This window comes from Aspergillus welwitschiae, assembly GCF_003344945.1.
Source record: "Aspergillus welwitschiae strain CBS 139.54b unplaced genomic scaffold BDQ94scaffold_22, whole genome shotgun sequence".
Lineage (NCBI taxonomy): Eukaryota > Fungi > Ascomycota > Eurotiomycetes > Eurotiales > Aspergillaceae > Aspergillus > Aspergillus welwitschiae.
The window spans coordinates 373,945-395,133 of record NW_020798716.1 but is presented as its reverse complement, the minus strand read 5'-3'; the positions used below and the strand labels follow the sequence as shown (position 1 = coordinate 395,133).

Sequence of the window (21,189 nt, the reverse complement as noted above, 5' to 3'; positions counted from 1 at the left end):
GGAAGTTCGGGGTATGGGATGATGAATGATTGATGCAGTTATAAGGTTCATGGTTTCAGGTTCAGGTTCTGTTTTGTCCTAATGGTAGCTAACTATAACAATATCGTATCACACGCGCAATCGGGTTTGAGAAAAAACAGATCCACGCCAGTCATTATCGGTTGGTTTCATGATTCGTAGTCGTAACGAGCGTCGCCAATCGTCAAGTATCGTCATCTAGGTGTTTAACGAAGGGTATCAGGGTCGAGTAGAGTATCACATGTCGTAAAAAAGAAAAGTGAAAAAGCGCATTAATCCTCCATATCTAAGTCGTCCACTTCCACGCGGGTCCCCAGTGCCTGTTTCCCTTCCTTGATCATTGCCTGTAGCTGCCGGTTCAACCGGGCAAGGCTGGCATCCTCCTCACGCTCCATGCGACGCTTTTGAGCCATGTAGCGCTGCGTCTCCACAGACACGGGGCTCTCCCGCGGCTTGGCTGGCGATGAAAATTGCAATTTCGTCGGCATAGACGGCGCATGCGAAATCAGCGTTCGCTTGCCCTGCGACCGCCGACGGGAGTGGGTATGTGCTGGGGTCCGCCGATGGACTCGTCTGCGCTGAGAAGGGCTGGCTTCGTCCATGAATTCCTCGCGCGCGGACACGAAGACCCAACTGTGCTTGAGATCATCTTCTGGATATTGTCCTGGGAAAGGGCTCGAGGAACCCTGTTGCCGCTGTGAAGTGGAAATGCTTTCCTTCTCGATCGATGGGGATGCCAGCTGGGGCTGTGCATCCTCCGCCGTCATAGTATAGCCTTGCCCACCGCCTGCATAAAACCCTCGGAAAGCTCCGCTCCAACAAAAGTCCCAGACTTTGCCAACCACACCGAGCACAGCTCGACTCCAGCGAACGGGAGCAGGCTGTGGGTAATCAACAGGAGTAACGACGGCAGGAGCCGTGGTCGTAGTCGGGGTCCTAGTCGTGATCGTCATTTTTTCATCGTGACCGGTCGGAGAGGCCTCGATCAACGACGGGTCCCAGCGGCTGCGTTTACGGCGAATATCCACGGTTTCGCTGAGAGATTCGACACTATCATCGAGTGCGAGAGACCGAGGTTTGCGATAACGGTTGGGGCGATAGACGTGATCGACGGAGGTATCCTCCACGCCGAGGAGAAGATCGTCGGGAGAGATCACAGAGGCAACATGATTAGAGGGGGTGTCGACATCCAGCCAAGGACGACGATCAACTTCTAGACGGGATCTCTTGCGGTTGGGGATAGAGATCGAGCGATATAAAGCTGATGAGGCTGACGGGGTGGGCGGAACTTGGAATAGCTGTGATGGAGCGCCGGCCAGATCGAGTTGCGGAGGAATGGGGGACTCGAGGAAGAATGGACTGGCTGGCATCCTTCTTCAAGGTGGGGGGACGAGCAGTGGCTGGGAAGGACAGGAGATGCAGGGGGTTGCATATGATGGAGAAAAGAACGTGGGCGCGATGGAGACAGATAGATGTAGAGGTGAGAAAAGAAGATGAGGTGGGAAGAAGAAGAAGAAAAGAAGAGGAGAAAAAACACGGGATTGTCCCCAACAAGAAGAGCCACCGCCAGCCTCCCTCTTTCTTTCTTTTTTTGACCTTTTCTTCATTCCCCGTTACTTTGTTCACCGCAACAGCATTTATTACTATCGTTCCTAGTTCTTTATTTCGAATGAAGCCTAACTACAGCTGGGCCTTCCACTCGCGATGGGCCTCCCTCAACGCATTTTCTCCATCCACCAGCACACACCAACCCTCGCCGCCCACACCACCGTCTCCCACCACCGCTGCCTCGAAATGACCATCTAGATAGTCCAACACACTCTTATCATACGTGCCTGGCTGTAGCCAGACAGCGGGGATCCCCACACTGTGGGCCTCCTTGAGAAGGGCAAGGGTCACTGGGGGAGGTGTCACAATAGACAGGGAAGTCTGGCCGGGGTTGGGCAACGCGCGGGGCGATGCGACCGTCTTGTAGGTCTGCGACGGCAGCTCGATCTCAGGGGCGCGGGGGTTGAGGGGAGTAACGGGCAGAGAGTGTTGATGATACCAGGCAAAGACTGCTGGTCAGCCGGCGCAACGGCCTGCAAAGTGATGGCAATGGGACCTACTCTTGTAGCCAAACTTGCTGCGATCGTTACTGGCCCCCGCCACGGCAAACTGCGGCGACAGGAAGAAGCGGCGCGCGGCATCCATCGTAGCAGACATTTCGAGATCGTACTGATGATAGAAGATATGCACAGATAGTCTGGAAAGGAATCGTAGGATGATTCGTGAGACAGAAGGATAGTAGAGGAGGATGACGAAGATGTGGGGTGAATTGATGATAAAGATGGGGGAGACGCGGAGAAGAAGCCGAGCCTCGATGGCGCGAACCTCCCCTTCGACTTTCTCCTTCCTCCAACTTTTCCTTCATTATCCACCACCCATTACCTTGGCATATTCTTTTCTTTCTTTTACTCTTCTCTAGATTAAATCTAAGTTTCTAGTCGCCTGCTTTCCGCTGCTTGCATGCCCCCATACGTCCCCCGAAAGCGTCTCTCTTCCGAGGATCCGCCCGCCGCCAAACGCCGTCATGCGACGCCTCCCATCGCCGCCGTCATCGAAGACACTGACACCGAATCGTCCCTGAGCGATGTTCCCGAAGAGACGGAAACTCCCCAGGCACTGGATGGATCGGATGAGGAAAGCAGCGACTCCGACGAGGTCGATTGGGAGGACGCCATCGAGTCCAATGCCAACGCCACCCCAGCCACGCCTTCCATCCTCAACCCCGACCAGCACCAGGACCTGGAGTTGACACTAGACAAGAACGAGATCCACCTCACTGATCTGCTCGAAGGGAAAAAGGGCCCGTCAAAGATCGAACGCCAGATCCGCATCCAAACCCATTGTCTACATGTGCAGTTTCTGCTCCACCACAACGCCATCCGCAATGTCTGGGCCAACGACTCCCAGCTCCACGAGATCCTGCGCCGCAAGCTACCCCAACCCATACACAAAGAGGTCAAGAAATGGCGCATTGCATCCGGCCTCGAGGCTCCAGAGCCACCGCCCGAGAAGAAGTCGAAGAAAGGAAAAGGGAAGCAGCGTCGTCAATCAGAACGGGATTGGGCTGAAGGCTCGTCGCGACTTGAACCCGGCCAACCTGACATGAGCAGCGGTGACCCCATTATCATCCTTCTCAAGGTCCTCGCTGCCTACTGGAAGAGCAAGTTCAAGATCACCGCTCCTGGGCTACGTAAGCAGGGGTATCGCCCCATGGCTCAGTTGGAGGCTCAGATCAAGTCCTTCCAGAAGGACGACCACGATCCCGAGAAACACGGCGAAAGAATAGCCAGCATTGAGGAGTTCCGCCAGGCTGCCGAGAACATGCAGGGCTCGCGTGACGTAGGCGCCCAGCTGTTCACGGCTCTGCTGCGTGCTCTCGACATCGAAGCTCGACTAGTCGCCAGTCTGCAGCCCCTTGGCTTCGGCTGGACCAAGAGCGAAACCTACACAACCAAGCCAAGCGCAGACACCGAGCCATCGACGGAGAATGCGGAAACCGAAGACGCCATTGACGTAGAGTCAGACAGCAGTGAAGACGACACAAAGCCCGCCCGTAGCAAGTACTTCAGCAAATACGACGAAGACCTGCCCTTCCCCATCTACTGGACCGAAGTCGCCTCTCCCATCACCCACCAAATCATCCCCGTCGACCCGCTTATCCTCCGCAACCCTGTCGCCACCACCCCCGAGCTCCAAGCAGCCTTCGAACCTCGCGGCGGCAAAGCCGAAAAAGCCAAGCAAGTTATCTGCTACGTCGTGGCCTACTCGTCCGATAAGACTGCCAAAGACGTGACAACACGCTATCTCCGCCGCCGCACCTGGCCTGGCAAAACCAAAGGCTACCGGATCCCCGTCGAGAAGATCCCCATACCAGGCCGCAAAGGCAAATACTACGAAGTCGACTGGTTCCGCGTAATCCTCCGCGTCTACCAACGCGCCCAACCTCAACGCACCGCCGTCGACGACCTCGAAGACACCAAGGACCTCCTCCCAAACCAACCCGAACGCAAACCCGGCAAAGAAGGTGACACGCTCCAAAGCCTGCGCACATCCACGGAATTCGTCCTCGAACGCTTCCTCCGGCGCGAAGAAGCTCTCAAACCCGGTGCGCGACATGTCCGCACCTTCAAGACAGGCAAAGGGGCCAAAGCCAAAGAAGAGAAAGTCTTCCGACGCAAAGACGTCCTGAAATGTCTATCCGCAGAGAGCTGGCACAAAGAAGGCCGAAGACCCAAGGCTGGCGAGATGCCCCTGAAACGCGTGCCCATCCGCGCCGTCACTCTCCTCCGCAAACGCGAAGTCGACGAATTCGAGCGCCAGAACGGCGAAAAGCCAAAACAGGGCCTCTACGCCATCCATCAAACGGAATACATCATCCCAGACCCAATCTGTGACGGTGTCATCCCTAAAAACGAATACGGCAATATCGACTGCTTCGTCCCTAGCATGGTGCCCCGCGGTGCGGTCCATATCCCCTGGCCTGGAACTGTGCGCGTATGCAAGAAACTCGGCGTTGATTATGCAGAAGCAGTCACGGGCTTCGAGTTCGGGTCGAAGATGGCTGTCCCTGTTATCCAGGGCGTGGTTGTCGCTGCGGAAAACGAGGACCTTGTTAAAGATGCCTGGTTAGTGGATGACGCAGAGAAACGTAAGCGGGAGCAGCGCAAAGCCGAGGCGCGTATTCTGCAGACTTGGCGGAAGTTTCTCTTCGGGTTGCGGATTAAGCAGCGTGTACAGGAGGAGTATGGTGGGAATGCGGACGACGGGGTGGATCATGAGCGTGATGCTCATAATCCGTTTACAAATCGTCGTGATCGTTTGCCTGATCAAGATGCTTCTGCTTCTGCTTCTGCCCCTGCTCATCCGGAGCACGACGAGGAAGTCCATGGTGGCGGGTTCTTACTTCCTGGTGAGGATGAGGACGGGGCGGATGTAGATCGGGGCGGTGGATTCCTTCTTCCTGGTCAGGAGGGAGATGATCATGATGATGGGGGATTGATTGTTGATCATCATGAGCAACAGCAGCAGCATGTATCGACTGAGCCTGCCACACCGGAGGTTGTTGATGCGGAGATTGCTGATAGTGATGATGATGACGATGGCAAGGTGGAGAATCCGATCTCGTTGAGTTCTGACTCGGAGCTCTCGTCTCCCGTAGAGATACCGGATTCAGAGGAGTCAGATGCAGAGTCCGAGTCGGACTATGAGCCGGAGCCGCGGCCGACGCGGAGAAGTACGAGGAGGGGTGGTCGTCGATAGATATTGTGTTGTTTTGTTAACACATGTATGTATAATTGTCTTTATGTTTTCATGTTTGGCGTTGGTGGTATGTACCAGGCACAGGGACGGAGGTACTGGACGACATAATGACATAGATAGGGATTGCTGATCAATTGCAGAAAAGCATGATAATAGTGTATTCGTATCTCACTAAAATAACAATCAATTGCTGTATCGTGTACTGCTTTCATCCAGGATCTATAAACATTAATCATATGTAGGTATAGGCATGTAAGAGGGGTAAGTATAATGGTCTCCCAAAAGAACGTCACACATAAGAATTAATAAAGCCAAAACGAAATATGAACCGACGTAACAATCATAAAACCCTCCGCCTCGACGCCAACGGAGTATCCTGCACATACTCCTCGTCTCCCCCGTCCAGGTCAATTTCCTCGTCTGGACTCAGATCGAAATCCCCAATGGGGCTGATGTGCACTGCCGGCGATGCGACCGGACTGTGCGCCACGCGGGGCCGCGACTTGAATACGCTGGCGTAGTCCGCTTCCTCGTCGAAAAGCTCGTCGCGTGGCGTAGAGGCCCGACTGGGAATGGTGTGTGATTTCTGGGGAGTTTCGAATTGGTTGATGGGGAAAGAGGGCCGATGTCGGTGGGACCGGAAACTTTCTCTTGGTCGGGGTTGGGTGGGTGGTACGATAAGGGACATGGACTTGCGGGTTCGTTCGACGAGCGTAAATCTGCTAGTTCGTTCAGGAGGGGGAGAAGGGTCCCTTTCGGGGACTTCAGTAGTTGAGAAGGAGGGGACGCTGGGCTGGGGCTCTGGGATGGAGGGTGTTGATGTTCTTGTGGTGGTTGAGCGGGTAGTGTCCAGTTCAGCCTGGGGAGATGATCTGTTGCTTCCAACTGCTGAGCTGGAGGACACTGTTGTAGGGTTGCGTGGTCTCGAGTCGCTATGGGTATGGCGGTGACGATGCGCTGCGGGTCGGCCGTTGATCCGGGCAATGGCCTCAGTCATGGAGAAGAGCAGTGCCCGGTCGTCTGCTTTGGGCGAGGCGCGTTCCACTGGCTGCCGAACGGCTTTGGAGATGCTGGCGACGGTGAGTGCTTGATGTTCTCGAAAGACGAGTGCCTGAGATTTCGTTGAGCTTGCGGATTGTACCCGTTCATGTTTGCGCATAGAGGCACTGTACTGGCGCCAGCGCTGGAGCCGGGCTCGCTGACGGAAGACGCGAGATTCCAGATCGACTAGCAGATCCGGGGATGAATTCGCACGGAGGCCATCCACGCTTGATTCCTTTGCTTTTGCCCATGCGGTGTCGAACGGGAGTTCCAGAAAGACGTCGCTGCTGCCCTGTGCACCACCATCAACGAGGGTATCCGCCCAATCCTCACACCCCAGCCAGTTAGCCCTGAGGTCATGGGCCAGCGCATCTATGTCGGCGCCAGTGTCGGGGAGTTGAGGAGGGTTCTCCTTAGCTCGTTCGTCAAGCTGCAGCTTCTTAAGTTCTAGTAATTGAGTGAACTTTTCACGGGTGTCCCGGGCTCTGTTGCGACGCTCGCCGATTTGGTTGAGGGAGACCCGATGGGCGAGGACAAGGGGGAGCATAAGCTGGTATTCCTCGCGCGTCAGCCCGGAAGCCAATGAAAGCTTCATGGCCACATTTTGTAGTGCGGGATCTGAGGAAGCGGAGAGGGTCTTCCGCAGCACCGCAGTAGAGAAGACGGCCAACAGTTCCTCGAATTTCTCTCCTTTGCAATCATCCAGCATTGACTTGCGGAGAATGGTTTCTCTGCCCAGATCGCCTTGTTTCTTCAATTCAGAGAGCACGCGGAACAAGGCAGCACGCAGATTGACGGACTGCAGGGGCTCGAGCGGAGGGAAGAAGGGCCGGAGTTTCTGCATGCCGTCAGTCGGGCATCAAAGCCACTGAGGGGATGGAACGTACATCCCGAGCGGTGTCAGGGTCCCAAAGGGCAACCAGGTGGTATAGAGCCCATTCGATGGCTCTTATACGCTGACGCTGGTTCTGCGACGTATCTGCGAGGGAGCGAAGAGAGATGCGAGGCCAGTCATCATGGCGATCGAGCTGGAGGAGCTGGAGATTGCGGACGAAAACGGAGAGGGGAGGCTGAGGGGACCAGTTCGGGGGTTTGGGTCGAGGGGTTCGAGACTGCATGGTACATCTGGTTCCTGGTTAGAGAAGAAAGTAGTATGGTATATTGATTGTTGGCACATACTTGAACAGAGAGACCAGTCGAGGAATTGCACTGACGAGAGGGAGTAACAACAACAACGGAGAACTGGAGATCAACAAGCAAGAGCAAGTAATGGATGAATGGATGGATCCGCTGGCTGGCTGAAACCAACCAATCCGCTCGACCGCTTTTTCTCTCCCCGCAGTTTCTCTTTCTCCTCCGGTTCTTTCTCCTCTTCGCCTTCTTTTCTTTTTCTTCTCCTCTACTGTTCGTGCTCGTCCCTTTCGATTTCCGTTTTTCTACCTTGACTCGTCTATCCCATTCTCTCCTCCAAATTTATCTTAGGAAAATGGGCTCCGAAAACCCCTCCAATCCCCTCTGGACCACCCAGTCCGGTGAGCAGATCCTAACCCCTCCTTCCACCATCCCCCTCCCACCAGCTAACATTTAGCTCTTCAACCAGTCCTGGCAAGCCTCCCTCACCCCCCAGAGGAGAACTCCGCCTCTCCGATTCCCTTCTTTCACCTCCTCGAGCGTCTCAAGACCACCAAGCGCGAAGGATGGCGCCGCTTCGGCATTAACTCCGGCGAATCCATCTCCGACCACATGTACCGCATGTCGGTGATGACTATGCTCGCGCCGCCCTCCCTGGCCTCCCGCCTCAACCTGCCCCACTGCATGAAGATGGCCCTGATCCACGACATGGCCGAGTCCCTTGTCGGCGACATCACCCCCGTTGACCGGGTCGACAAGACCGAGAAGGCGCGTCGCGAGGCTGCGGTTATGGACTACATTGCCAACAATCTTCTGGGTGGAGTCCCCGGTGGCATGCTGACGGGACAGGAGATCCTGAAGGTGTTCAACGAGTATGAGGCCAACGAGACTCTGGAGGCACAGTTCGTCCACGACGTCGACAAGATGGAGCTGCTGTTGCAGATGGTGGAGTACGAGCGCGCCAACGGCATCGATCTCTCGGAGTTCTGCCACGTCGCGAACAAGGTGCAGTTGCCGGAGACAAAGGAATGGGCGGCCACGGTGCTGCAGGAGCGCGAGAAGTTCTGGAAGAGCAAGGCGACGGCATGAGCATAAGAATGATCAGACATGACACATAGTACGATAAAGTCTACGGCGTTAATGTGATGATTACGACCGTGGATGGTACGAGAATTGGGGGTTTTCGGGTCTTGTTTATTTTTCTTTCCATACTACGGATGCTGTGCATATTACATACACTCCGTGCGAGGCGTTGGGGGAGTGTTTACTTTAGATAATAGCTCCAATAGACCTACACATACACACGCATACACATACCCTCTATATAAGTACAGACACTCTCTAATCCTATCACCCAGATACCCTAATCATCCAATTCCTTCTCCATCTCCCCCGCCAACCTCCACGCCTCCCCCTCCATCTCCTCCGCCGACCTCGGCTTCCTCTCATCATTATCCACCCTCGGAAACCTCCTCCTCCTCCTACCCTCATCCCCATCTTTAGAAAACACATCCCTCAAATCCCCCTCCTCCCCATCCAACATCTCATAAACAGCATCCATGCCCCCCCTATCATCCAAATCCCCTCTCTTCCTCGGAATCACATGCGCATGGACATGCGGCACGCTCTGGCCCGCATCCGCCCCATCCTGGATGGCAATATTCAGACTCGACGCTCCGTATACCCGCTCGATCATGCGTGCTACGCGCCGCACAGTCAGGAATAGATCTGAGGTCTCGGTGGGAGTGAGGTCTGTGACGCGGGGGACGACTCGGCGCGGGGAGATTAGGACGTGGCCGGGGAGGATGGGTTTCAGGTTCACGAGGGCGTAGGTGTGCGGGGTTAGGTGGAAGACCTTATTCTTTGGGTTAGTTATTGGGTAGTTGTAGGGGATGGGGGAGGGAGGGGGGCTACCTGGGTTGTGACGATGAAGGGGCCGAAGTGGATGGGACCGGCTTTGAGGATTTGGGTTATGGAGGTTGGGATGGACATTGTTGTGGTGGTGGTGGGGGTGCACATCTATGTATGAGATTGTTTGAGAGAGTGTGTATATGTATATGGTGTATGTGTGGATTGGCGGTATGTGCAATGGATTGTAGATGAGAGAGAGAGTTGGTTGTGTTGGTGAAGATGAAGTGGACTTACTTGCGGTGGAGAACATCATCGCAATCGATATCGTCGGAGTTAGGCGGAGATACCATACCATCCATTTACAACCACCACCATCTATGTCTACATCTAATTACAGATTTAACAGATGAATCTCCACTCATAAGGGTATCATTACTCGCTCGTATATTACATCAGAGCCTCCTCACAAACATGCTCACATATTACAACCGTGGTATCGACACACGCCATCATGTATCATATCAGAAAAAGAAATCAGTAGGAAGGAATCTGCTCGTCGCTACGCCTCTTGCGCTGCTTCCTGCGCTGGCGCTTCCTGTTCGCTAATTTGCTCGCTCGGTTGTTTTACTTCTGCCTCTACCTCGGGCTTCGCCTCCGCCTCTGCAGGCGCTTCGCCTTCAGGTTTGGCCGGCTCTTCAGCCTCAGCTTCCACCTCAGTCTTGGGCTCGACCTCGGCCTCGGCCTCGGCTGTCTCTGGCTCTTCCTCTGACTTCTCCTCCGGCTTCTCTGTCGAGTCCTGCGTAGCTTCGTCATCATCGGCGTGGACCTCTGAGACGGTGACCTTAGACCCATTGTCTTCAACGGATTGCTCCGACTCCGGCTGCGGCTCCGGCTCCGGCTTCTGCTGCTCTTCGACGGATGGCGTTGGCTCGGCCTCCTTCGGTGCAGGGGCAGGCGTAGGGGCAGGGGTCGAGGAAGCAGCCGCTGCGGCATTCGCAGCTGCAACCGCAGCCGTTGCCGCCGCTACAGCCTGCTGCCTTGGCTGGTGCTCGTCGTCCTCGGCACCCTCGTTGATGGTCGTCACGCTCGAGCTGATAGACGGGCTATTCTTGTGACGCCTCGTGGTCGCTCCCGTGCTGATCGCCGCCGGCTCAATACTCTCCAGCGATAACGGCTCGTTCTCCTTGCGCAAGATCGTCATCCGACGATTGTCCGCGTGCTCCGGCGCCGCCGGCTGCTGAACATCGACACCCTCCGCCTCCGCAGGAACCGTGTAATTATCTTCCGGAATGAGACTGTACATGTCGCAGACCGTCTTGAAGAAGATATACAGCCCATCGTGTCCCTCCACCTGCCAGAACACCTCTCGGTGCTGGAACCAGGCGTGCGCAAAGATGCGATACAGCCGTCGGAAGATGTTGGTCAGATGTCTCATGCTGGCCTGTGCGCCGCCGCCTGTCTCCGAACCGAGAGTCAGTCGGCTAGGAAAGTATTTAGGCGACGTAAGGATATTCGTGGCCCAATCGAGAGTATGGCAGCAATAGTCGATGGCGCAGCAGGATTTGGGCGGATCGTGAACGGCACAGAGGTACTGCCATTCGGATGCACGCATTTCGGGGCAAGTCTGGGAGGAGCAGGGAGGGGAATCGGCGAAGAAGGCGATGATGAGGTTGTTGACTTTCATGGTCAGGAAGCGACACAGTTCGTAGAGCCATAGCGACCGGTCGACGCCGTCCGGAGGTTCCGCGAGCTGCATGGCGACATCCCGACTGATAGGAACTACTGTATCAGTGCCTTCGGGCCGTGTGTAATGGTTGTAGAGAGCCTTGAGGTGTTCTTGAAGTTGGAAGGGGGAATCGAGCTATCGCAGAAAGGGGTGGCTGGGTCAGCGGAGCTAGGACTCGGAGACAACTGTGCCTTGTTTACAAAAACAGTACCTGAGAGAGAGGAATCAGAGGCGGACCAACGGCCATATCCCCAGCTCTAGTTCCCGGACGAATCCTCCGGGTAGAGCCATCCTCCGAGGTTTGTGAAGCGCCCAGCAATTGCTCCGTCTCTTGGTCGAAGGACTCGCCGACCGAAGGTGACTTGGGCCCGATCTGGACCTCCGTAAACGGGGGCGGACTAGGCAGGCGTGGAGAGGTGGCCTGCGAGACTCCCGCAGTAGCCATAGCGAGAGGATTCGCAAAGGGCTCAAATGAGTGAAAATAGAAATAAAGAAGAGAAAGAACGGGGAGGGATGTAAAGGAGAGACGGAAGGAATTGGAGACGAGCGGATCAACAACGAGCTGAAATGAGGAGATAAGATGGAGCTGGCCGGATGGGGATTGGCTGCGATTGTCTGGTTTGCATTGCTGCCAAATGACTGCCGGTGCCCTAAGCCCTAGCGTTCCTGTTGGGGTAACGTCATTCCCCGACTTTCTCCATCTTAGCATTCATCTGCATCCTAACTATTCTAGTTTACACTCCGGTCAACTTTCTCCCCAGCCTGAAAAACACAGCGTTCAGTATGGACGACGACGATGCCCCACCCCAGCTGGTTGACATCTTGACCGCCCCCGATGTGGCCCCGCCATCGACGTCACTAGACACGCCGCCTCAGAACCGCGTGCCCATCACGCTTGTGACTGGTATGATGTGATGCCACACATGCAGATCGATCTCATTGTAGACCAGCAGCAGAAAAGAAAAAAAATCTCCCGTAGATCCACACTAACTAACATTTCCTCATGTCAGGCTATCTGGGAGCCGGCAAGACCACTCTCCTCAACTATATCCTCACCGAGAAGCATGGCAAGAAGATTGCCGTGATCATGAACGGTGAGTGACCACTCCATAGAACAAGAACTATTAGATTGCTAAGATAATGTAGAATTCGGGGACTGTAAGAGAAAACAAACCATACATTCTCGCCCTTTCCACTATATAAACAAACCCCAATTAACACCCACCCAGCTACCGACATCGAGAAACCCCTAACCGTCAACCAAGACGGTCAAGAAGTGACCGAATGGATGGAAGTCGGCAATGGCTGCATCTGCTGCTCTGTCAAGTACATCCCCATCACCTACCCTTATCTAGCACACCCTCAACTAATACAAGAGCAGAGACAACGGCGTCATGGCCATCGAATCCCTAATGGAACGCCGCGGCGCCTTCGACTACATCCTGCTTGAAACCACCGGACTTGCCGACCCAGGCAACATCGCCCCAATCTTCTGGGTGGACGACAACCTAGGAAGCAGCATCTACCTGGACGGAATCGTCACTCTCGTCGACGCCAAAAACATCCTGCATCTACTAGACGAGCCGACTCCCGAAGAAACCGTCTCCAGCCACGGAGCAGAAGCTGAATCCAAAGACTCCCACACGCACACGCACACCGGCCCCGTCCTCTCCATGGCACACATGCAAATCTCGCACGCGGACGTAATCATCATCAACAAAGCAGACCTAGTAACATCCGACGAACTAGAAATAGTCCAAGACCGCGTGACGGCCATCAACAGCGCAGCTAAAATCCACATCACGGATCATAGCAAGACGCCGAAGATAGAGGGCGTGGTGCTTGATCTGCATGCGTATGATCATTTGGATAGCTTGGATTTCGCCCAGAAGGGACATAGTCATATGGATCCGGTATTACCCCTCCAGTTTCAGAGACGTATGGTGAAGGAATTTACTAACACGACTCACAGTCCATCTCAACCATCGCTCTCACCACACCCCCCATCACCCCATCCCAAGTAGCCCGTGTCGACACCTGGCTTCAATCCGTCCTGTGGGACTCCACGATGCCGCTCGCGGCGGAGGTATCCGGACCTACGGGATTCGATATCCACCGGTTAAAGGGCATCCTTGTGCTGAGTGATGGGTCGACGAAGATTATTCAGGCGGTGCGGGACGTTTTTGAGATTAGGGATTCGGAGCCCGCAGATGGAAAGACGCAATGTAAGATCGTTCTGATTGGTCGGGGGTTGGGTGGTGATGGGGGGCGGGCGTGGCAGAGGAGTTTGGAGGAGTGGTTGGGGCGGGTGGATTAGGTGTTGAGGGGTCGGTACTTAGAGGAGGATGGTTGATGATGATAACGACGATGATGAATGTATGTACGAAGAGAAGAGTAGAGTTTTACAGTTGCACACTACTTGCTACGATATATGATTTAGATGGGAAGAGATGCTAGATGCTAATATCTATGTACCCATCGTTTCGTTCGCGGCCAAATCAAATAGGTCATCCTTTCAGATTAATACAGTTGCTGCTTAGAATAGTATTAACAAACCAGTGTACAATATGGGAACGGCGCAAGGTCAAAAAGTCACAATATCCAGCCGGTCGTAAGTCGTTAGTGGGTAGGTAGGTAGGTAGAAGCAGTCAAGAAAACAGAAAAACAAAACGCCATGTCCAGAAATATCCCCACTGCTCTGGTAGCATATGGGTTCCCGAGACTGTAATCGCAACTGCAGTAGTGAAAACCTGCATGAGGGCTTTTGGGGGGATGATCAGCGTGTAGTAGATCAAACCAAAGATAATAGAAAGACGAAAGAAAAGCAAACCCCGAAATCATCCAACTCCGAATTCGCCGTGATGCCCGCTGAATACTCCGTAGAGCAACGCTTCAAAAGAACTAACTGTACAGTGGAAATTCGCAGGGGTTGCACTGTTCGGTCCCTTATGATTTTAGAGGCATGGGTGACTACTATGAACAAGTGGCACGTCCTGCAATGGCTCAACACTCCCTTCCTGTCATATGGACGCCAATGGCGCTTTCAGTAAATGCTGGGTTGATAGGTAAATGAGAATCGCTCAAATAGGTCGTGGGTTCTTGAAGGCCCTGGTGAGAATATCCCAGGGTGGATTTCATACTCAGATGGGAGAACCGGTCTGCGTCCGAGTCTATCATTTTCTGGTCGGCAACATTGGCTGCAGGGTTAATCGGTAGTATCGAGTGAAGAAGTGAGGAAACAGAACGCGACGGCGCTTCCATCGGCCAATGTTGGTCGTCAATCATGGCCTGTCCCAGGTCCGTCAAGTGAGCAGGGCACAAATCCGTGGATTGAGTATCTGCTGATGACATCGGAGATTCCTGGGACCTTCCCATTTCCGAGAGATTGTTGGATGAATAGCGATTCAATGAGGGTGGTAGGTGGCCAACAGCACCGGCATGTTCTCTCGGCAAACGAATCGCTTCACCGGGTATCCGATCAACTGCACCGTCCATCGATCCTCGCCGATAAGGAGGATGGGCGTTGGCGACCAAGTCAGGCTCGTCCTCCACGTAACTTGGATCGGTATTGTGTACTGCATGAGAGTCTCTCAGAGTTGTCTGAGGCAATACTCCATTGGCCACTGGTAAGTATGTGACTGCGTTTACTCTGTGTTGGGCTGCAGGTAGTGGCTCCCTTTCGAGCAATTCGTGGCCCGCAGTCCTAGTCACCCCAGCTTGCTGCTCCCTGGACATTATGTACTGTTCTCGATCTGGAGAAGAAGCAAAGTCACTGCCATCATGCTGTAATGAATATGTATCATCCAACGATAATTGAGTGTCGAAAGATGCCCCATTGACAACAGGCTGCGTGTGGTGATACAGAAAAGCCGCTCGAGGATCGTACAGTGGCAAAGCCCCATTCTGTAAGGCGACGCCGAGGCCTGTCTGGGCAGGACGTATCGGAGGAAACGACTGCTCGGTCATCCACATATTGCGGGGAAAGAAGCCCAGAAGTTCCTTGGCCGACAGCCGGTGTCGGGGGGACGCACTCAAACAAATAGAGACCAACCTACGGTAGTAGTCCGGCACCCGTGCATCCGGTCCAATCATTAGAGGACGGGGCTGTCGTTCTGGTTCATCTTCTTCCATTGCCAGAGCCCACAGTGTCATGCCCAGCTGAAACAGATCCGTCTTCACCCCGATATACATCGATATTCGCTGGTTACTCTCGATTTTTGCCGCAATCTCAGGAGGTTCCCATCCTACCGGACAGCCCCGGCGATTGATATCAATGATTTTGGCATTGTCATCGGCATCCACAACAATATTGGAAAGCGTAAAGTCACCTTGTACGTAGCCGGCTTCGTGGATCTCACAAAGACCGTGGACGATCTGCCTGGCCCAGCGTTCCCGCCGCTCCCAGGCAATCATGCCACGGTTCTCATAGAGAATGTCGACCAACGCTCCCTTCTCTGCAAAGCTTATGAGGAGCCCCTTGACCACCTGCTGCAAGTCATCGACCACGATCCCCTCTACTCTAACAACATAAGGGGTGCCCTGTAAGGCATGAAGCGCGTTGATCTCATACAGAAACTCGTCTACTGTATCGGGTCCAGGAATCTCTTTCTTGATGTATGCCTTGCCATCCAGCTGGACGTTGTAGACGAAGCCGGATAGATGCGCATCGAAATGAAGCTGGTTCTCTGGGACCAGTCGTGCTTGTGGCAAATGTCCGATGCAAGAAACCGGCGGATAGGGAATGATTTCGTTGACATCCTCCGTAACGTGCACATGCAGGCGGCCGTCTCGAGTTTCTAGTTTCAGATTCGTGACTGTGTCGTAAAATTGAATCTCCGACAGCGACTCGCGGATCGACTCGTAGATTCGGGCACACTTGTCTCGCTGATATCGCAATTCCCTCAGGTCTTGTTCCAAGGAATCCGGGGGCGCACCACGGTAATCGCAAGATATAGTGACTCTCCGCCACCGAGTTGGAGTCTCAGCATATGTGACGAAAAACTTTTCTCGCTCCGAGCGATCCCGAAAATGCATGCTCAGGTTCAAAATCCAACGCTTTTCCAGTTCCATCTCGAGCGTATCGTCCGGTAGCTCCTCGGGAGCTTCCGCCACGTCAGGACAGGGGTTCCATTCCGAGAGAAAGTCGCTGTCCTCATTCGCTTCAGGCAGTCGCTCGACCGTGGTCTCGCTCGGGTCTTCGCGCCACTGAACCTCGGGAGCGGACAGTCTGGGGTCCACGGTGGGCGGTGGGGATCTGGACCGGTGGGAGCTCACGGCGCGACGACGGTCGGCGGACACTGCACGACGGGGCTCGGGTTCTAGGGGCGATAGATTGTCTCGCCGCTCGGAATTCTGTCGTTTGAAGGTAGTGGCTCGCGGCAGACCGACTCCTACCTTTCTGGACAGGCGACGCTTGAGATTGTCGTGGGGTTTGTTGTGGCTGTGGTGCGGTTTGTTGTTGTTCTTGCCGCTGGGGGGTGGGTTATGGTTGTTGTTACTGTTGTGATTACCATTATGCTCATTGTGGGCGGCTGGAGAATTGGGTTTATTTGCGGTGGGGGCAGCGTCGCCAGCGGGGGAATGTGAGGAGAAATCTCGATCATCGCGGCCCAGCCACCTGCGAAGGCCCAGGCGATGCCACATGCTCTGCTTGGGACGGGGAAGGTCAACCTTCTCCGGGTCCAACAACAGACCGAGCGACCTCGTCGGGCTACAGGAACTGTCGGCAATGGAGATGGCCATACGGATCGACACGGTCGCTAAATTGTCGTACGGAGAACGACTGGAACACCCGAGGGGGATGGGATGGCGATGTCCATAAGAATTGCGACGATATCCTTGTGGTCAGCAGTGACTGTAACCCTGTGCGAGGTCCTCACAGGTCTGACGAAGAGGAAAAGGAAATAACAGAGATAATTATGGGTATTAGATTCAAGCCCTGTAAATGAGACGAACGAAGGGGAAAGGAAAAAGAAAGCAGGAAATCAAAAGCAAAAAAGCAAAAAATGAGAAACTGTGCTGAAGTAGACCAATAAGCAGTAGAAAAAAAATCAAGTGAACGAAAGAGAAAAATAAAAGGGAAAAAAAAAACTTTAAAATCGGATTCAATGATATAAATAAATAGAAATGAATCTCCCTGAAGAAGTCGGTGAGAACCCGAGTTTGTGTTGTCCAGGCACTGCTTTGCCCAGTCAAACTGAGTCCCACTGGGCGCACTGTGACGATATGATGGTCGGGGATGTAATTTGATCTTGTTCTTATGACCTGGGGAAGTGGAGATAATGGTGGTGGTGGTGTTGTTGTTACTGTTGTTGTCAGGTTGCTACTAATGGGGATCAAAGGCAGAGGGAGTGACAATGCAGTGGGATAGAGAGAGCATAGAGAGACGCAGGACAAATAAGGATGACGAGGAAGAGGAATACGACGAATGGGGGCGAGGATGAGTCGATAGTAGACCGACTAAATTGGTAGTAGGTGTCACCCGGCTGCAAGGCTGGTTGGGCTGAAGGAACAGGAAAGGAGAGGCCGAGGATTGGATCAGTATCGCAGCCAGTCGATCAGTTGATCCATAAATGGGGTGGTAGAGAGGAGATGGAGACCAGTTGGGAGAGGTTGGTGAAGAGGAGGCGAGGAAAGTGTTGGTGAATTCACCGCCCACGAGACGCAGTGATGTGGAAAGAGGCGAGAAAGAGAAAGTGTGAGAGAGTGTGTGAGTGAGAGTGAGAGAGTGAGAGAGGGAAGATGCGAGAGGATGGAGATGGGATGAATAGCAAGCAAGTACGGAGTTAGACTAGTCGTCCCAAGAGAGTGATAGAGAGAGAGAGAGAGAGCAAGAGAGAAAACGAGGAAAAGAGATTGGCAGGACTGGGCCAGAATGGAACAGGCCCAATGGAAGACCGATGGAAGAAACGGCGAACGCACAATCGGATCCTTGCGTAGGAAAATAATACTCAAACCAATGGAAATCCCAAACCGACTAAAGCACGAAGGATGATGCGAAATACTACTAATCCGCTGCTGTGTCTACTATGGAGAGTCTAGTCGGTCTCTGGCCATGGCGAGACAGCGAATCTGGAACCGCAATCACAGCCGCCGGCTTTGAGCCAGTGGAAATGCACGGCGGCCTGACAGTGAGTGCCTGATGGATAAGTAGGAAGAATAATTAAAGATGAGACGAGCATCGTTCCTAGTTAGTTAGTTAGTCAGAGAGTCACTTGGTAACTAACTTAGTAGTATATTCCCGTTGGGAGACAGTTAGATATTGGGGGAGAAGGACTCCGATCGGGAATCAATCCTCCTAAGGAACTCAAAACAGTCATCCGTTAGGAAATAACCGGGAACCGAGTTGTAAACTCTACAATAATCGCTATCGCCTCGGATAACGCCTTGATTTCTTCAAATTTACAGCAAGCAGGCTGGAGCACTACTCGATTCATCTCACGGCATCCACTACTGCAGACGCACAGCCCAACTTTCTTCTCGAAGCCCTCCCCGTTCGTTCCTGTCTTTCTCCCCTCGATCCAACTTACTCCTACTACTCTGGTACTCCCTAGCAGTAGCCTACAGTAGTAATATCTATTCTCCGACTGAGCTGGTCGGGTCTTCGTCTCCGATCGTCTCCTACTAACCCTCATCACTATCACCGACGGAGCCCCCCTCTCCCCCAAAAATCCACCCATCACCTCATCACTAGGCTCTTCCAGATGTGAATTTTTTGGTTTACCCGAGCGTATCGCTGGATCCGCAAACACAACAACACCAGGCAAGGCCACGCTGTACAAACAATCGTCTGCCAGGTCCCCCCCTCTCCCGATCAAGTGCATACCCAGGTTGCCATGGAGGAGGGGGAAAAGACAAGGGAAGAGGGAGGGGCGCGAAGTGAAGTAGTACACCTGGATCCAATAATCCAACAAAGATAAGTGAAAAGTCCCTGGAGGACCTCATTCCTAGTAGTAGTACATCCTTCATCGCTGCACCAAGACCCTCTTCGGGTCCTCATAGATATTACCTAGTCAGTAGTAGGTAGCTATCCCCGCGGTTAAACTTTGCTTTTTCAAAGTGATGCTCCCATTCAGATCGAAGGAACAACACCTCAGGATGATGCGACCAATCACTATCCTCCACCTTGTAGCGTAAAACATCACCCTTTTTTTTTTTTCGCTCCCCTTTTCTCTCCTGTGGCAGTAAACAGCATAACTGCGGTTACTAGTACTGGAGTAGTAGTAGTAGTAGTAGTAGTAGTTGCTAGATTGACAGACCGTTGTTGTCGTGGTTGAGCCTGCTTCGGAGAAGATGATGGCATGGGGATGGGACTGTATGCAGGCCCGCTGCACTGCCTACTGACATGGTATGCATGTTCTGTACAACTGTGTCAAAGCCCAGTGTATACTAATAGACAGTCAGTTATAATAGACCAAACATACTATCCCATAATCTCATCGATGACCTCAGTGAACTTTAAGATGATGACTTCGTGAATGAAATCTTGAGAACTCTAGTCCTTCGTTACCTCAGCAATGGAACATACATCATCACCATCATCATTCTCATCATCACTACTACCGCTCATGCTGATCTACTAAAAATTCAGATTAAAACCAGACAACCGACCTATGCGGAGATTCCCGGATGGCATAGCCAGGAAGTCCGAATGACACACTCCCATCTTCATCCAGCCTGTCAGATCCGTTGTCGTGGTCTTTCTCCCAACTAGCTCCCTGCTTGCATCCAATCCGGGGCAAAGCCTGGGGGACCCAGTGGAGAAGGGGGTCTTGACGAGTCCGGACGTAAGTAGCAGTTGTAGTGACATGTAGATCGGATAGGTAGCTTCCTCCTATAGGACGGATAAGGTTCCATGATCATTGGTGCGATATCTACAATCCTAGTCGTTAGTATACGGGATATGCATATGTGATAGTATGCTGTTAGTAGTCCTTCAGACGGATCAATATCTACATTTGATCGTAAGGTAGATGTCGGTGTTGGTGCCGGTGTTGGATATAGTGGGTTATGCTAGGGGGATTCTGGGCCACGCCGGCCAAGATTCTTCTTGAGTAAGTGTTAAATGATTAGGATTGCCAGAATGCTCTCAAGTAAGTGAAATGCAAGCGTGGAGATCGCTAGAACTAGGCTCTCAAGTCTCCATAGTCCGTTCCTTATGTCGTCCCGCGCAGCAGGTGACAACAGAACAGTCCACAGTGACGATTGCCCTGTTCGGCAAACAACAGCTCGTAGGCAACAAAAGAAGATATGAGAGTTGAAGTGACATAAGTGAAACAGAAGAGCCACTCAGTATCATGAACTAAGCTGAGAAAGATTGGCAAATATGAAGAGAAAACACAACACCACCGAGATGAAAACAACCATGTCGAGTGCCTAGAGCTTGCTTCTTCACCACCATATATCAAGCACAAACTCATGATATGCACCAGATAACTGAGCAAAAATCAGAACATCGCCAAGCATATTGTCGACAGGATGCATGCATCACACTTAAGGCCACCTTCCAGGCCCCATGCAGGAGCCCAGCGCGCATTGATCAGTATGGCAGCAATGAGAGTCAACGCGGCAACGACGATGACATCTTCTGTCCTGGATTTCCATGGTTTCGTCGCCATCTTCATTGGCCAACCCAGAATTGGACTCGTCTGTGTTCAGAGGAAGGATTTAGTTTCTTGCTTGTTTTAATAAGGGATGCCATATCAACAGAGACAGAGAGGCACAAACCTTCATCGCGAGTAGCAAATTTGAAATCAGTCACATCGAAGTCTTCAACATCGAACCAGGCTTATACAGAAAGCTTTGTTAGCACTCTTGTCTTTCTATATGAATAGCATTAGAAGAACGGCGAACTGCATACTTTCATAAGTGCTGGTGACATCAGGAGCGACCTCAGGAACAGCCGCGGAGGCCACGAAGGCGACAAGGAGGGCCAAGACGCAGAGGATATTGAACTGCATCGTGATTGATAAAGAGGGTAGCGGTTGTTAAGTTTAGGATGACAATAAATGAAAGGCACAGGTCAACGATACGTGCAGAGTATGTGAGTGACGGGAAGGAGAGAGAGAAGTTGGAAAAGCATACAATGATCCTGAAGGCGCTTTATAGATGGAGAG

The 21,189-nt window shown here is 53.0% G+C and overlaps 11 protein-coding genes across 11 annotated transcripts; 3 read left to right on the top strand and 8 right to left on the bottom strand.

The window, feature by feature from the left end:
• Positions 1–31: 31 nt before the first annotated feature.
• BDQ94DRAFT_146660 (uncharacterized protein) lies at positions 32–1,594 on the bottom strand. The gene has a single exon (XM_026766869.1). It carries the CDS (start codon positions 1,386–1,388, stop codon positions 291–293), a length of 1,098 nt encoding a protein of 365 aa, XP_026624807.1. The 5' UTR covers positions 1,389–1,594; the 3' UTR covers positions 32–290.
• Positions 1,573–2,453, bottom strand: BDQ94DRAFT_146659 (CoA-binding protein). Its single transcript, XM_026766868.1, has 2 exons — positions 2,127–2,453; positions 1,573–2,075 (listed from the first exon to the last, which is right to left on the bottom strand). The coding sequence occupies exons 1-2, from the start codon at positions 2,221–2,223 to the stop codon at positions 1,699–1,701; spliced, it is 474 nt and encodes a 157-aa protein (XP_026624806.1). The 5' UTR covers positions 2,224–2,453; the 3' UTR covers positions 1,573–1,698.
• BDQ94DRAFT_56800 (Rad4 family protein) lies at positions 2,368–5,486 on the top strand. Its single transcript, XM_026776071.1, has one exon. It carries the CDS (start codon positions 2,527–2,529, stop codon positions 5,323–5,325), a length of 2,799 nt encoding a protein of 932 aa, XP_026624805.1. The 5' UTR covers positions 2,368–2,526; the 3' UTR covers positions 5,326–5,486.
• A 1-nt stretch (position 5,487) lies between these two features.
• On the bottom strand, positions 5,488–7,484 carry BDQ94DRAFT_180224 (uncharacterized protein; the record flags this gene model as incomplete). The annotated part of the gene is made up of 2 exons (XM_026773570.1): positions 5,488–7,204; positions 7,254–7,484. The coding sequence occupies 2 exons, from the start codon at positions 7,482–7,484 to the stop codon at positions 5,666–5,668; spliced, it is 1,770 nt and encodes a 589-aa protein (XP_026624804.1). The 3' UTR covers positions 5,488–5,665.
• A 368-nt stretch (positions 7,485–7,852) lies between these two features.
• BDQ94DRAFT_171843 (HD domain-containing protein) lies at positions 7,853–8,586 on the top strand (the record flags this gene model as incomplete). Its single annotated transcript, XM_026771838.1, has 2 exons — positions 7,853–7,898; positions 7,967–8,586. 2 exons carry the CDS (start codon positions 7,853–7,855, stop codon positions 8,584–8,586), a joined length of 666 nt encoding a protein of 221 aa, XP_026624803.1.
• A 274-nt stretch (positions 8,587–8,860) lies between these two features.
• Positions 8,861–9,489, bottom strand: BDQ94DRAFT_171842 (HIT family protein; the record flags this gene model as incomplete). The annotated part of the gene is made up of 2 exons (XM_026771837.1): positions 8,861–9,352; positions 9,412–9,489. 2 exons carry the CDS (start codon positions 9,487–9,489, stop codon positions 8,861–8,863), a joined length of 570 nt encoding a protein of 189 aa, XP_026624802.1.
• A 271-nt stretch (positions 9,490–9,760) lies between these two features.
• On the bottom strand, positions 9,761–11,649 carry BDQ94DRAFT_146653 (Mob1 family protein). The gene is made up of 2 exons (XM_026766867.1): positions 11,286–11,649; positions 9,761–11,209 (listed from the first exon to the last, which is right to left on the bottom strand). Exons 1-2 carry the CDS (start codon positions 11,517–11,519, stop codon positions 9,908–9,910), a joined length of 1,536 nt encoding a protein of 511 aa, XP_026624801.1. The 5' UTR covers positions 11,520–11,649; the 3' UTR covers positions 9,761–9,907.
• Positions 11,650–11,857: 208 nt separating this feature from the next.
• BDQ94DRAFT_171840 (CobW family GTP-binding protein) lies at positions 11,858–13,391 on the top strand (the record flags this gene model as incomplete). Its single annotated transcript, XM_026771836.1, has 6 exons — positions 11,858–11,978; positions 12,085–12,168; positions 12,221–12,232; positions 12,304–12,400; positions 12,456–12,987; positions 13,047–13,391. 6 exons carry the CDS (start codon positions 11,858–11,860, stop codon positions 13,389–13,391), a joined length of 1,191 nt encoding a protein of 396 aa, XP_026624800.1.
• Positions 13,392–13,996: 605 nt separating this feature from the next.
• Positions 13,997–17,063, bottom strand: BDQ94DRAFT_56755 (protein kinase family protein). Its single transcript, XM_026776070.1, has one exon. It carries the CDS (start codon positions 16,814–16,816, stop codon positions 14,078–14,080), a length of 2,739 nt encoding a protein of 912 aa, XP_026624799.1. The 5' UTR covers positions 16,817–17,063; the 3' UTR covers positions 13,997–14,077.
• Positions 17,064–18,280: 1,217 nt separating this feature from the next.
• On the bottom strand, positions 18,281–18,996 carry BDQ94DRAFT_146646 (uncharacterized protein). Its single transcript, XM_026766866.1, has one exon. The coding sequence runs from the start codon at positions 18,895–18,897 to the stop codon at positions 18,397–18,399; it is 501 nt and encodes a 166-aa protein (XP_026624798.1). The 5' UTR covers positions 18,898–18,996; the 3' UTR covers positions 18,281–18,396.
• Positions 18,997–20,357: 1,361 nt separating this feature from the next.
• On the bottom strand, positions 20,358–21,117 carry BDQ94DRAFT_56750 (uncharacterized protein). The gene is made up of 3 exons (XM_026776069.1): positions 20,934–21,117; positions 20,801–20,860; positions 20,358–20,721 (listed from the first exon to the last, which is right to left on the bottom strand). The coding sequence occupies exons 1-3, from the start codon at positions 21,031–21,033 to the stop codon at positions 20,567–20,569; spliced, it is 315 nt and encodes a 104-aa protein (XP_026624797.1). The 5' UTR covers positions 21,034–21,117; the 3' UTR covers positions 20,358–20,566.
• Positions 21,118–21,189: the final 72 nt, after the last annotated feature.

Coding starts and splice junctions, on each gene's coding strand:
- BDQ94DRAFT_56750 (XM_026776069.1), bottom strand. CDS start 21,033: ATGCAGTTCAATATCCTCTGCGTCTTGGCCCTCCTTGTCGCCTTCGTG. Junction 20,861..20,933: donor TGTCACCAGCACTTATGAAA/GTATGCAGTTCG, acceptor TTTCTGTATAAG/CCTGGTTCGATGTTGAAGAC. Junction 20,722..20,800: donor ATTTGCTACTCGCGATGAAG/GTTTGTGCCTCT, acceptor CTCTGAACACAG/ACGAGTCCAATTCTGGGTTG.
- BDQ94DRAFT_146653 (XM_026766867.1), bottom strand. CDS start 11,519: ATGGCTACTGCGGGAGTCTCGCAGGCCACCTCTCCACGCCTGCCTAGT. Junction 11,210..11,285: donor CTCTGATTCCTCTCTCTCAG/GTACTGTTTTTG, acceptor TTTCTGCGATAG/CTCGATTCCCCCTTCCAACT.
- BDQ94DRAFT_146659 (XM_026766868.1), bottom strand. CDS start 2,223: ATGTCTGCTACGATGGATGCCGCGCGCCGCTTCTTCCTGTCGCCGCAG. Junction 2,076..2,126: donor CAGCAAGTTTGGCTACAAGA/GTAGGTCCCATT, acceptor GCTGACCAGCAG/TCTTTGCCTGGTATCATCAA.
- BDQ94DRAFT_56755 (XM_026776070.1), bottom strand. CDS start 16,816: ATGGCCATCTCCATTGCCGACAGTTCCTGTAGCCCGACGAGGTCGCTC.
- BDQ94DRAFT_56800 (XM_026776071.1), top strand. CDS start 2,527: ATGCCCCCATACGTCCCCCGAAAGCGTCTCTCTTCCGAGGATCCGCCC.
- BDQ94DRAFT_146660 (XM_026766869.1), bottom strand. CDS start 1,388: ATGCCAGCCAGTCCATTCTTCCTCGAGTCCCCCATTCCTCCGCAACTC.
- BDQ94DRAFT_146646 (XM_026766866.1), bottom strand. CDS start 18,897: ATGCACTTGATCGGGAGAGGGGGGGACCTGGCAGACGATTGTTTGTAC.